The sequence below is a fragment of the Equus caballus genome, chromosome 18, assembly GCF_041296265.1.
Source record: "Equus caballus isolate H_3958 breed thoroughbred chromosome 18, TB-T2T, whole genome shotgun sequence".
NCBI lineage: Eukaryota > Metazoa > Chordata > Mammalia > Perissodactyla > Equidae > Equus > Equus caballus.
This window is the reverse complement of record NC_091701.1, coordinates 34228709-34243820: the sequence shown is the minus strand read 5'-3', so window position 1 is coordinate 34243820 and position 15112 is coordinate 34228709. Positions and strand designations below refer to the sequence as shown.

The following is a 15112-nucleotide window of genomic DNA, read 5'->3' as shown; positions in this document are numbered from 1 at the left end:
CAGAAGGACGGTCACTACTCAGTTATCCAAAGCCTTTCTTGGGTGGGAAGAGATGAAAGTGGGCAATCTTACGTCGTATACCTTTTACTAAAGTGGTGCAATTATAGTTTTTAGTTTATTATTTTTTTCTGTTCTTGTTTCTTTTTCTTTTTCTTACTTTTTTTGAGGAAGATTAACCCTGTGCTAACTACTGTCAATCCTCCTCTTTTTGCTGAGGAAGACTGGTCCTGAGCTAACATCTGTGCCCATCTTCCTGCACGTTATACGTGGGACGCCTATCACAGCATGGCATTTGCCAAGCGGTGCCATGTCCGCACCTGGGATCCGAACCGCCGAAGCTGAACGTGAGCACTTAACTGCTGAGCCACGGGGCCGGCCCTCTTCTTGTTTCTTAATGTAAATATTCTGGGGTGAGTAAGCACATATTTCAGAAGAAAACTAGATCAAAATGTTAACAGCATTATGCTTGACTCATAGGCATGTACTTTAAATATATTTTATATCTTCTTTTTCTATTACTTTGTACCAATTTCCTCGTCCTGTTGTTTTGCTAAATCTTTGGCTTTTGTATTTAATTACGTTCTTTTCTGTTTGTCAATTTTTTTCTCTTTGGATAATAAATTGTGTGGGATTTTTTTTTTTTAAGTTTCTTGCAGTTGTGCAAGAAAAACACTGATTTGATTACGCTGGAGTAAGTTTTGTCTGTTTCAGACAAAACAAGAAAAATGTCCAAGTTTCAGGCTTCCTTTTGATTCTCGTTCTGTTTTTCTTTCTTTTAATAGGATTCTCATACCCCAGCTACCTCTTACACCTCACAAGATGCCTTTTTTAAACTTTCTGCTAACGTAAAATATGTTCTTAAGATAAGAACAAGAGATAAACAAAAGGTTTAATGGATTCTCCTTCCTAGGGTTATTGTAACAGAGTAATGAAATAATAACTTTTAAGCATTAATCACGCAAGGACTGACCCGGAAGTTCCTCTTGTAAGAATGAGCATAAATGAGAATTATGTGGGCTGCAAGGCTAGGCTGTGGGAGTAATTTAGCCAGTCAGATCTGAGTTTAAAGACTACTTAGAAATTGCAACTCAGTGTAGCTTTGTTGTTTTTAGATGCAGAAGCATTGTGATAATTTTATGGACGCAAAAAAACAGAGCAAGTAAGAATGCCAACTATTAGTGCTGGTGAATGAAACAGAAAAATGAAGACATCTAAGAAAGAACAGGTTCTTAAGCAGAAAATAGCAGTTTGGGGCAATTGCAGTGGTATTGCTTATGCAGATAAATTTAGGCTACTACAAGGATATTTCTCGAGGACTATTTCATGGAACAAAGTAACACAATTTGCGGGAGGAAGACGATTTGGAAAACATCGCCTATTATGGCTAGGCTTTTGAGATTTACTATGCATAATTAGCATATTAAAAGCTCCCTGACATCTTCCAGTAAAGAAATCTGTTTAACATCATTTAACCCAATGTTTCCCAAATTTACTTGACCTAGAGCCCTTTTCTCATGTAACACCTGTTAAAACCATCTCACAGAACTGTGTTCTTCACAACATCCTCTGGGGAATGTGGTACTAAGGTAAAAATTCGATAAAAGTGATGTAAAATTTTTCCAGTGACAGCAGGTATTTTTAACAACTTTATAAATTACTTCAATCATTTATCAACGAAAACTTTCATCTTTCATTACCACATTTTATGGAAATCATAAGCTACAGCAGTATTCATGGGTTTGCAAATTCAAGACTATCTCAGACTGGATTTTCTGCCAGCAACCAGAGTCTACACATTTTTAGCGCAAGGAGTTGGCATAAGTCGTTCTTTAAGTATAAATAAACACTTCTTGGCATTTCACAAGCCAGCAAGCTACATCAGTCCTCAGTTCTCTCAAATTTAAAAAGTAAATGGTAACTCCTGGATCCTTCACTTTCAGTGACACTGTAAGAAAACAAATCATAGTTTTCCTCAATTTAGAGCCATTACCTGTGCTAATGATGTCTTCTGGAAGCTCATCTCCACAGTATCTGAAAGGGAAGTTTTAAAACGAGAGATCACATGAATGAATATTATACAGCTATTTCAAGTTGTTCTCACTGATAATTAAAGTGCTTTATTTCCCCTGAGTAATGGCTCATTTTCCTATTATTTTGCAATGTTTTATTGTATGATTTTTTTCACTTGAATTTGTAAGGGAAAAGAAGGGTTAAAACATTGTTTGAAATAACCTTCTCACAGTATTAACGAGTTTCTTAAGAAAGGACATGTGGCATCTCTACTCTGTAGAAATGTGGGAAACTGTGTAGTAGACAATTTGAATGTATTTGGAAAAATTAATCTGATTAATTTCATAACATTTCCTTCACAGGTAAAGAAGAATGGGTGTATGGTTGGTGGTGTTAATATTTTGAATTCTAGAGTGGACTGATTTAAAAGTGGAGAAATTATGTTGGACCTTAAAAGAGGATTTGATTTTTATCTGAATCATGACTTGAATGCCCTGGCACATTATATAAAAGGAAAGAGTTTATCTGTTTCCAAAAATGTAATTTATTCCAGAGGAGGGAAAGTCTATTGTAAAGGTAAATCACAAAATATAAATCCATTCAATCACAAATTAGCATGTTGAAAACCTTTTAAAAAATAGTTTATGTTTTATCTAGGGCTGTAATTGATTTCTGAAATGGTTTAGAATAAAAATGTCATCTTAATTCCCAAGGTAGGAGGTTTATTCTTTCAAAAAAGGCTTTGTTTTTAATTTCTCTAACCCTTCTTCATGTCTTCTTCAAACTATTTTTGAAAACTATTTGTATTTTTTTCTATAGCAGTAGTCTCAGCCAAAAAACAAAACAAAACAAAACAAAAAATACTTGTCCTCGAAAAATTGTTTGTTTGTGCAAGAAATGCCTTTGTTTTTCTTTGTATTTAAGTTACTCATTTCAAAGTCAACACAACAAGCTATTGAATCTGTTCTTTTTAATTGCCCCCTCTTCCATTTTCTTTCATTAAATTACTATCATGGATAATAGAGAATTGATAACTAATAGTCTATTGATAATGGATAATCTAAAATATACATTATTAGGTGGGGACCTGAATACATAGAACACTTAATTATATACTCTTTAATTTGTGATATTTTATAAGGCTCTCAAAATTTAAACTATATTAAAGATTGATAAATAAATGAAAAGCAACAGTATATCTTGGAGTATGTGAGGAAGCCATTTGGTTTCAAACTAATTCGGCCTGACCTTGTTTTTCCAGAAGGGCCTGACGTGGCCTGTTGAGCATGCATTGTACATCTGCTTTAAACATTTACAATGTCCCAAAGACAAGAATGATGCCCTTAAACGTAGGGATGTAGCTTCCCCCCACAATAGCAGTTCTTTAAGGATAAGCATCTCTTCCTGGACACTAAGTATTAATTACTGACCTGCTGTGCTCCCCTTGTGACCACTGACCTGCTGACAACCAACCTGCTCTGCCCGTTAAACATCTCACAACAGTAGTAAAAGAGATATTCCTGTTGTGTGTGATGTATACTCTTTGTTCCAAGATGGTATATAGCCACGCTGTACACCCTACTTCTTTGGTGCCCTTTCTTCCTTGCAGAAGGAAGGCCCTGAGCTATAGTCCTCAGACCTGGCTCATAATAAACTCACCCCAATTTTGATTTACAGATTGATTATGGATTATTTGTGTGGACAAGATTTAGAGTGGGAACGCAAAAATATTGTGTCAAAGCACGTTGAAAAACCAAGAGAGAAATGTTGAGGACAAGAGCACTTGTTTTTTATGGAAAAGAAAGCTATTTTTAAGAAGATATCCATTGTAGGTTTTGCTAAATTGTCTGAGAGAAGGAGTTATACTTTGCTTATTTACCTTACATCCATAATGCCTAGCACAATGCTTTATATGCAGAAGAGAGGCAACAATTACTGAATTTATAATAATTATTATTTTTATTTTTACTTTTTTGGTGAGGAAGATTGGCCCTGAGCTAACATCTATTGCTGATCTTCCTCTTTTTGCTTGAGGAAAATTGTCCTCTTTTGTATGTGAGATGCTGCCACAGCATGGCTTGATAAGCAATGTGGAGGTCTGTGTCTCAGATCTAGACCTGTGAACCCCGGGCCACCGAAGTGGAGCATGCAAACTTAATCACTATGGCACTGGGCCAGCCCTTGAATTTATAATTATTTTTAGGGGGTTGACAGAAATTAGAACACTCAAAAACTCCAACCAATTTCCCTATTCACATATCTCTTCTCCCTCATAATGTTAGTCAAATCTTGAGGTCTTTATAGACTATTTAACTAATTGTTACAACTTAATAATCAAAAGGCAGCTATCACTATTTTAGTAATAAATACGTACATGTAGCAGCTGACTGTGATTTAATATTCTAAGAAAAAATCTTTCTTAAGAAAGAATATAGTGTTGCTGGAGAGTAGAAATACTGGAAAACCAATATTGTAGGGACAGTTGGGGGAAAATGAAAGATACATCAAACAAAATATTGGATGTTCATTTAACTTCCTATGTGGAGAAACAACACATACCTTCCCACAAAGCCATGGACATCATCATAACTGTCATATATTTCAACATAGTCAGCCAAGCAACCTGTATCGTCTTCAAGATCAAAGTCCAGAAAACTCAGGTGAATACGCTGACCATACTTGAGTCTGATGTGCCAGTAGCAGACTTGGTTATCATCATATTCATTTGGGAAGCCTGGAGATTTAAAAATTCTCTTTGTATCTGTAAAGATGCCACCGCATTCCTTTGCTAAAAGGAAAAAAAGAGAAGGAAGCATTAGAAAGAAATTATTCCTACTTTAAAATGATATTCATGTCTTAGTGTCCATCTGTTCATTATTTTTTATGAAATAGTAAAGAAATGGCTTCATATGCAGCATCTATAATATATCATGTATACTTGTAGCTAAGGAATAAATTTTTTTATTAATAGTTGCTAAATTCTCTAAAATGAACATAGACTATTTTTGAATTTTTTAAAAAGTAAAATAGCAAGAAAAAATACTAATTAAATTGATTGTGCTCTTGTTTACATTTTTTGCTTCTTTTTATATTTTAAGCATAGAATGCACAAGTCTTATGTGTGTTTCACCAATATAAATACCCATTGTAGAGGAGGGGAAAATTCCTCCCTTTTCCCATATGGTTCTTCTGTCTGGTCAAATATTTAAAATAACATAGGGCAAGTCAACAGGAGAAGATCAAACAAAATTTCATACGTGCACATGGGGAATTCACATAAGCGTGAAGAATTCCAAAGACAGGCAAAATGAAGTATATATGTCATTCTGGACTAAGGAGAAGGGGACAGACGTCTGGGCATTCAAAGGGAAAGGAGGCAATTTATAGGAAGATGAAAGAGTTAATGCTTGGTAAACATATGTTTGCCATGCCTTGCAAAGACAATGAGAGATGGAGATGACTTTGATCAAATAAGCCTTGCTAGATTTCTCCCTGCCTCCCACACCTAGTTCATATTGTACCATAGTTATCTCTGGTGATAGATCCTTCCTGGAACAGGCTTTCTATCTTAAATTCCTTTAGGCAGTTAGTGGGAAGGTCAAAGTTTCTTCCTGAGATTTTTCTTCTTAAAAGCAATCAGTCTCAAATAATTAATCCTCAAGCCAAAGAGAAAATTTAGAGTGGCAAATTCTGTTCCCCTACACTGTATTACCAACAGTCCAATCAAGATGGCATGGATTTTGTCCTGTGGTGTCACACTGTGTCTTTGGGAACTCAATGAGTCCAATATATTTTGTTTGGAAAATAATTATAGAATTTTGGGATCACAAGGGACTTTGAGAGTCACTAATCCAGTTAAAAGGAATAGTTTATAATAATTCTTTATCTCTTTTACTGGTCCTAAATTAGCACCTTAATCCTAATATTTGAGGATTTGGCAGGTATATTTATGTTGTTTTCTTTTCAAGTCATTTATCATTTCATAGATTTCTGCCATGTACTATAACTTGTTATAAGGACAAGCAATCAACCTCTGCCAGAATCAGTGATTCTACAGAATGACCTAGAGGGAAAGCTATGGAGAGGCCCTAATTAATTTTAATTCCACAACAAATAAATGTCTGGTGTCTTGAAAACAGTAACAACCTGGGATCTCAAAAATAATATGAGCAGTGGTGATGGTGGTGACTCTGGGTAGCATTAAAAGATATTTTTCATTAAATCAATGAGGCTTTTTACATGAATATTCTGCTTTATAATAACTATTTTTAAAAATTGCCTTATTGCCATAGAAGTTAAGGAAGCTTATCTCCCCAAGGCAGAACAGGATCTTAGAAAGGCTGGGGAGTGACAAAAGGTCAGGGATCTAGTCTGAGCTCTGTGACATCTAGACCTCAGTTTCTTCATTGGTAATGTAGGGGAGCAGAATTTGCTACCCAGAATATGTCTCCTTGGCATAAGGATTATTTTAGGCCAGTTAGTTTTTAAGAAACAGCAGACATGAGAGGAGCTCTGAAAACCAGACAGAAGTTACGCTTTGTAAAATACATTCATATTTGTAAGGGAAATCTCCATTTTTAAGGATGTCTTCTTTGCTCTACCAGGAAGAGGAGGATATCTAAATTTCTAGAAATGTATCAGTTAAGATCATAAAACTGAACTGGGAAAAAATTTACAGAACTCTAAGGAAAAACTGGCTTCATAAAACCACTAATGAAAGATCAAGATCAATATGAGCTAATTACATGGGACCATGATTATATGACTGATTATGATTTATAATTTTTATGAGTTTTTATTTGAAATGTTAGTGGTTCTTTAATCTTTGTTTTCCAGATTTAAGGAAGCGTTTTTTGCTTAAGCTATTTTTGCTTTGACTGAGAGCAATTTGGTAAAATATATACTTTTGTGAACAAAGGTGAAAAATTTTTTCCCTGTATAATCCCTTCAGAATTTGCAAACTCTTAGTGAGTGAGTATTCTTATTTGCATGGTAATATAATTATTTACATAAGTTCAATAAGAATCTTTTCTCCTTGTAACGGGACACAATTGGAAACTGGTTATGTCACCAAGGTTTTGACTGGAATATCATATTTGAGAGAGACATGCATAGACTCAGATATGACCTAATAGCTTTCAGGTACTAAGATTGATTTTATGGAGCCAATAAAGCCCCTTGAAAAAACAACTGGCTGTTTGCTTACAGGGTTTCCAACAGCCTTACCAGGTGAGTAAGGAGGGTCACTTCCTAGCAGGTGTAGAAATCTCAGGATATTTTGGGGGACCTCAAGAAGAGAGGAACTTGCCCAAATCTACAGATATGTAGGCAGAGTCTGATGGCAACTCCTTGGCATGGCTTCTTAGCCTCAAGAGGCTAGTAAAAGTTCCATCTGGGGCCGGCTCTGTGGCCAAGTGGTTAAGTTTGTGCGCTCCACTGAGCCGGCCCAGTGTTTGGATCCTGGGCATGGACATGGCACCATTCATCAGGCCACGTTGAGGCGGCGTCCCACATACCACAACTAGAAGGACCGGCAACTAAGATATACAACTCTGTACAGGGGGGGTTTGGGGAGATAAAGTAGAAAAAAAAACAAAAACCAAAGATTGGCAACAGTTGTTAGCCCAGGCGCCAATCTTTAGGGGGGAAAAAAAGTTCCCTCTGGAGATTCCTTATGAAAAGTTCCAGCAAAGCAGATTTAAAAGAGTCTATATGATCAATTGCCATTCTTGCTGCACTTATGTAAATAATCCGGCCAAGTTTACTGAAACTAAACTTATTTTGCAACAAATTAGTCTTGATTTGTGCAACAAATTAGTCTTGATTTGTCTATTTTTTGTAAAATTAAGGGTGATTTTAGAGAGAAAAATTAGTTTCAGTAGAAAATATAATACACTTATGGATATTAGATTCTGGAGCTGTTCATTTGCCTTTTGAGGTTTTGTTTTTCACTTGTATGCTGGGCTGGATCCTGAATTCTTCTAGTTTTCTCAAATATTTGGCTACAACTCTACACACTAATGTTTCCAATTTTCTCCCATGTTTGACTTGGAATCCTTGAGAACCAAACTTGCCCTTTCTCCTAAAGTCCTGCAAGCTGAATGTAAATGACGTGATATAGACTTAGGAGAGGTCACCACAATAATCCATATTTGAACAATCTGTGTGCCTGATGCTATGAAAGCCACTTAGAGAATTTGCCTGCATGCTCAATGACATCATCAGAGATATTTCAAACTGCAAAAGATGCTTTGACTCTGATATCTAGTAGTGTTCTCAAATGGCTAGACTCAGAACTCAGAAACTGGTTTATAATTTGCTCAATCATTAACCTTTGTTTTTATTTTATTCCCATGGAAATGTCTCATTAAATATCTGGTTTCTCTCACAGTATGGATCTAACTTTGGGAGTCCAGCTGCCTCACCACCTCCTAAAATGAGACACAACTGTTTAACTGAACTGACCTATTCTCAGGACTGAGTGACTGGTTCAATGAGATATGGAGCAATGCATCAACTTAGCTTCTGGACTGTCAAACTTCCTGGGGAAGTTTCAGAGGCGGGACTGTAGGTGAGCAGAATTTGCCACCCAAAACATATCTCTTTGGCATAAGGATTATTTTAGGCTGGTTATTTTTTAAGAAATAGCAGGCATGGGAGTAGCTCTGAAAACCAAATAGAAGTTACCCTTTGTAAAGACATTTGTAAAGGAAATCTCCATTTGTAAGGGTGTCTCTCTAGCTGAACCAGAAAGAGGAGGCTATCTGAATTTCTAGAAACTCTTATCAATAGAGAAAGCAACAACTTAAATCTGCGTAGCCACCTTATCCTTGTTTACCGTGCTTTTCCTGGTAATCTCCCATAACTGACACTCCCAACTCCCAACAGCCTCTTTTATCTTTAGTTGAAATGGTGTTTAAGGTGAGAGCTTTGGTCATTTGGGTGAGTTACTCAGTTTTCCTGGGTCTCTCCTGTGTATACATGTTATTAAATTTGGTTTTTCTCCTGTAAGTCTCTCTCGGGTCAATTTAATTCTTAGGCAATCTAGATGAACCTAGAAGAGTAGAGGAAAATTTCTTCCTCCCCTACAGTAAAATAAATATAATCACGCCTCTCCTATTCCCTCCCTCACAGAATTATTCTTAAGATAAAATATAGAGGATAACTTAAGGATATTATGCAAAATGTAAGCTTATTTTATTATTGTATATTGTATCTTATTGCATTATTAAATATTATATAATACATAATTTATATGTGTACATAAGCATGTACAGTGCCAGCTTTTGGAGTGACTTGCTGTGTCCCATAGCATCCTATCTTTGTTGTATGTATCATTAGATTAGGAAAAAAATTCAAATTTTGAACTATTTTGGTAATCTAGCTATATCTATTCAGCTCTAGATTTTATGTTACGTATAGTTATTGCCTCATCTCTTGCTTATTTAGAAAATGACAGATTCTCAACGCTGGCTGGGTCCCTGTGGACTGTTAATTGATTAAAAAGTATTTATATAAAAGGCAGTCAACATCATGTCACACATTTAGAACTTGATAAACAAGTTTAGTTCTAAACTATTCTTTCTTTTTTTTTTTTCCCAAAGATTTTATTTTTTTCCTTTTTCTCCCCAAAGCCCCCTGGTACATAGTTGTGTATTCTTCGTTGTTGGTCCTTCTAGTTGTGGCATGTGGGACGCTGCCTCAGCGTGGTTTGATGAGCAGTGCCATGTCCGCGCCCAGGATTCGAACCAATGAAACACTGGGCTGCCTGCAGAGGAGCGTGCAAACTTAACCACTCGGCCACGGGGCCAGCCCCTAAACTATTCTTTCTTAATTCAATCAACTCTAACATGGTGACCTTGATTAATGAATAATCATTGCTTAACTTTTCTGATACTGGTATGATTTTTTCATTCCAATAGTTTTTCAATAAACTCCCAATGCTAGTTCGGCAGTCCCCAGTCCTGTTCAGGTTAACCACATCCTCAACAAGCGACATGTCATTGCATCTAAGAGCAAGCTGAGAATTGAGTAAGAACATGCTTCCCGGGATTCCGTACACGTATTGCCAGAGTAAAATGTATCTGAACTCTACAAGAAACAAAAGCAGCTTATAAAAATTTGTGTTATGGTGGCATTCTTATAAAGGGCAATAAAATAATGTAAGAACGTTTACAATAGTACATCTAGGGGAGTACTTCATCTCCCCTAGACTCCCCTATGCAAATGAACAGATGCTCAGAGATCATAAGGTTTACCAAGCAAATGAAGAATCAGAGAATATATTTGGAAATAAAAGTTATTCTTGAGAGTAAAAAGAGAGGTGCCTGAATAAATATGTTGAAGAAAAGGCAGAGAGGGAGGAAAATAAAATATATGACTAAACAATGACTAAATATAGGACTAAATAGATTATAGTATAGGCTTAAAGTATGTCAAAGTGGTTTGAAAGTTATAGTCTTATATAAATGCAATAAGTATTTTTTTCTCAAGTGAGAATAAGTGATAGGTCTAGGAAAAATTCTTTTCTAGTTGAAATACACATTATTTTGAGATATATGTTACAAACATGAGAAACTGTTCTCCAGTGGTTAAATCATTAAATAACAAATTCTATAATAGTATGCTAGAACTTCACTATAACACTTCTATTGTGTTATGGACTTCCTTATAAGGTAGATCCAAATGGGACACCACCTGAGAATGTTTATGATCATAAATGTGGGAGAGACTTTGTAACACTTTTTAATATTCTGGGGAAATACATCCAAAAAGAACAGTCTATTTTTTCTCCAAGAACATGAACAAAGAATAACTCTTTATAATAATTATAATGAGTTAATTTTCTGTTTAATGTTTTCCTAGCTACAGTGAACCCCGGAAAAAGAATATGAATAAAAATATACTATGTAATAACTAGTATATCCAGTATATAATTGTTAAGCCACAGAGAGAGTTGTTTAGTTTGGAAGTTTAAGAATTTATGCGCAATAAGAAATTAGGGCAAGAGTTAGTTTATTCTGTCTCCTTTTCCCCATTCTATCAAAGGGATAATTTTGAACAGTTAACATTTGGTAGTATCAGTTTATTGTTTTAGCTACTTAACTGTGACAAGTTTATAACCTGCTTTTTTCCCCTTTGTGGTCGGGAAGTTCCGCGGCGCAGAACAGACCTGAATTCACAATCCTACCTGGCTACTAATTATTGGCTGTCTGATTTTGGGTAAGTTACTTGAGCTCTTAAACTTTTAGTTTCTTAATTTCTAAGATAAGTATAACAATAGCTCCTTGCAGAGTTGTTGTGAATATTAAGTGACTGTAGATGAAGGAACGTCAGTCAGTGCCTGGTAGAGCATAATGACTCTGTGAATGGTAGTTATTAATATTATCATTACTAAATTGATTTGTCTCTGGAAGAAGAAGCTATTTCTCTTTAACAACTTCTTAGTAACATGTGACTGTTTTTGCAAAGTATAAAATTATTATTTTTAACAAACCATGTGGGTTGTAGCAGTAGGCATCCCATCTTTCACTCCTGTTGAGACGGATTCCGTAATCAATAATACCAGTTTTTCCAAATCCACAGTTGGGCCCTGGCTTCACAATGGGGTATCCAACTCTACCCTTGGCCATCCACCCAGCAGCACAGACGTGAAATCCTGCAAGAGAATAAAAGGGTTATGGGCTTAACTGGTAAGCTCCCTCAGCCGAACAAAGTTCATCTTAACAATGATGGACCCTTCCAACAGTGACAGTTTCTTGACTGCCCATATCCAGTTCATGCAAAAGGGAAAAAACTGTTTTCTTAAAAATAAAATAAAGTTTGAACACATATTGAATCTGACATCTGACTTTTACTAGAAAACGACATCTTACTTGAAAAAAAAAAGATGCAGACAGACTAGAAATCTTAATGCCATGGATATGAAAACAATCCAAGTTCAGATCTAGCTTCTTTTTGCAAATGACCTATCTAGTGCCATGAGATAATTCCTAAAATTACTATGAATCCTGAGAGAAGAATTCAAATGATAATTTAATTCATTTCTATTTCAGGATCAATTAAGATGTTGCTAATATTTTTAAAAATTTGATTAGGGACAAAAGCACTTAGAAATTTCAAACAAAGTGTCAGCCCTGTTTTCCTTGCTCAATTTTGGAGGCTGTTTTAATATTTGCTGATGTTATTCAAGAATGATTTTACTAGAAGTCCAAGATGGCCGCTAATGGCTCTGGCCATTGTATCTGTCATTCCAGTTACTGCATCACCTCAGCTTATAGACTGCGCAGTCATCTGGGGAGACTTTGGTGCATTTCAGAGAACACTCTTATTTTTATCTCGGGTAATATATACAATAATTTGCCAAGTATTTTCTTATCAGCAAAGGGGTATCTTCAATGAGGAAGAACCTTCCAAATGAAGATGGCCTTTTGGATTCTCCTGAAAGTCCAGGAGAGAGCAAATAGCACTAGTTAGTTGCTAGGTTTTTCACCAGGTCTCCTGACATCATCTTCCCAGTTTCTTTCCCCTGCTGTCTTACAACTTGCTTACCCTCCTTTTCCTCATAGTTTTTTTTTTTCTTTTTCTCCCCCAATCCCCCCGTACATAGTGGTAGATTTTTCAACTGTGGGTCCTTCTAGTTGTGGCATGTGGGATGCAGCCTCAGCATGGCCTGATGAGCAGTGCCATGTCCGTGCCCAGGATTCAAACCTGTGAAACCCTGGGCCAGCGAAGCTGAGCACTCGAACTTAACCACTCGCCCCGGGCTGCCCCTCCTCATAGCTTTTGATCCTAGAGTACAAATATGTTCTCTCACTAAATGTGAAAAAAGAAATAATTGGAAAAATGCCGCTAAATTCAGTATTTCTCCTACCAAGTAAAATTTTCCTGTAAGAGTCAACATAGTAAGATCATTTAACAGCTGAGAAAACCCATACCCAGAAGTTAAGAAGAGATAGAACAATATTAAAAATGAATAGCAGTGGTATTAAAATTAATGAGGAATTTAAATGATGTCTTCATTTTCTTTTGACTTTTATTTATTAGCTCACAATGGGTTGTGACTCCAAATAATTTGCTAGTCCTAGGAACTTTCCACCATCTCCAGGCAGAGAAAATGGGATAAGCTGGAGGGCAGAGAGGTCATAAAGACTCATAGAACTATGAGTAGGGGTAGAGAGAGAAGTCCTATTAAGGGGTTACAGGAAAGGTGGAATTGTTTTCCCCCAAAGGTGAAAAAGAAAAAAAATCATTGTCAAATCAGTTACCAATTTTTCTGGCTGCTTCTAGCTGCTTATAGGTGGCGAGATGGCCACCTTCGTATTCACACACCGCCTTCGCTTCTGCGTAGGTGAGCTTGTATTTTCCAGACCGTGCTTCTCTGTGGTATACTCCTGCTGCTTGTTCTGTGAATTCACAAAATGTCATAAATGCACTATTATCCATTTTTGTGGAATAAGGGAAATTTTGTGGCCTCAGCTGGAAGATTGCATCAGCTAGTGTTCCTGCCAAAGGGTTCCCTGGGTCAGCTGCCTTGGGTGGCTAAGTTTTCATTGTTAGAAAACTTTGGAGAAAAATATGAATGAGGGAAATTTTAGGGGAATTTGGGGGAATAGGCAGAAACTTGAGGCTAAATTATGTTTCTGAACTGATAGCCTGAAAGTTTTAATACAACATTGTATTTCTACACTGTCCAAAGATGACTAAGTTTTGACCTTTTTTGGGTTTTAAGTCACATAAAAACTTGGAAAGGTAAGCAATAGGAGAAAAAGGAGGTGAAGCAAAAGAAAGCCAATGAAAATTGATCCGTTATGTAGGATCACATGGTGGAAAAAAATAACCCAAAATATCCACGAGGGAAGTGACTAAAGCAATGTGTTTGAGAATTTAGTAAACAAATCAAAAACTGAGGAAAAGTTTGAAGGAATCCAAGCAAACAAATATTGCATTAAAGAAAAGAAAAATAGATTCAAACACAGTAGAGAAAAAACTTGGGCACACCTAACTACGAGTTTCTAATTTCTTTGTCTGTTTTGTCTTTTTTAGTTCACGTATTTGAGGTAGTGTTAAGTCATACATGAGTTGTCTCCGAACAGATGACTGTTTAAGTGGAGTGTTTTGAGTTTGGAGTGCATATTGCCATGGAAACAATGTGATAAGATTCCCAGAGCTATAATTATAACATAGTTCTAATAGTTCTATGTAGATTGTCAGATCGCGGTTAAGCCTTTGTACCCTGACCTGTGCAATCTACCACCATCAAGACCATTTCAATGAGAACACATATTCCTTGGCATGCAGCAAGACATGAATCCAGCAGTATTAGAAATATCCTTCCTGGGGCTGGGCCGGGGGCGCAGTGGTTAAGTTAGCATGTTCTGCTTCTCAGCAGCCTGGGGTTCGCTGGTTCCGATCCCAGGTGCGGACATGCCACAGCTTGGCACACCATGCTGTGGTAGGTGTCCCACATATAAAGTAGAGGAAGATGGGCACAGATGTTAGCTCAGGGCCAGGCTTCCTCAGCAAAAAGAGGAGGACTGGCAGTAGTTAGCTCAGGGCTAATCTTCCTCAAAAAAAAAGAAAAGAAAGAAATACCATTCCTTGCTCTTCTCCCCAAGCTGAAGTTGACTCTGCCACAGCTCAATAGGAGATGTTGCTTGGCATTTTCTCTCTTTTTCTGAACTCCAAGGGGTCCTACTCTTACACATTATATGGTAAGAAGGCCTATCACTTATACATTGAGGCCCTTAGTCAATTTGATTCTTCCAGGTGAGAGAACACAAGGAACATCAAAGTCGTTTTCCCCTTTGAAAGTCACCTGCTGCCCAAGTGTCCTGCATATGGTAAAGCTTCATTAACTAAACTCCAACTAGTTTCTAATTTGATTGTTTTGTGGCTATACCATGAGGTACTTTTCTTGGTGCTGTGGATCCAGTCCTGTTCTCCAGCAATTGGACACTAGTGGGCAATGTAAGTACCTCTATTTTGAAGCACAGGAGGACTAAGGCTTTTAGGAGAGAAGGGAGACATGTTCAACTTACGTATATTTTGTAAAAGAGATTCTTGTTAAAAACACGAAAACAGGTCACAAATGGAGTCGCTC

The 15112-nt window shown here is 36.7% G+C and overlaps 1 protein-coding gene across 2 annotated transcripts in view; it reads right to left on the bottom strand.

Annotated features, from left to right (window-relative positions):
• Positions 1 to 15112, bottom strand: part of TNFAIP6 (TNF alpha induced protein 6) — a 33259-nt gene that overhangs the window by 1926 nt on the left and 16221 nt on the right. For both annotated transcript variants that reach the window (XM_070240557.1, NM_001081906.3), the window contains exons 2-5: positions 13278 to 13415; positions 11507 to 11668; positions 4570 to 4798; positions 1991 to 2031 (exon numbers count right to left, since the gene is read on the bottom strand). In XM_070240557.1, coding sequence (XP_070096658.1) covers positions 1991 to 2031; positions 4570 to 4798; positions 11507 to 11668; positions 13278 to 13415 — 570 coding nt within the window. The remainder of the gene's footprint in view (positions 1 to 1990; positions 2032 to 4569; positions 4799 to 11506; positions 11669 to 13277; positions 13416 to 15112) is intronic.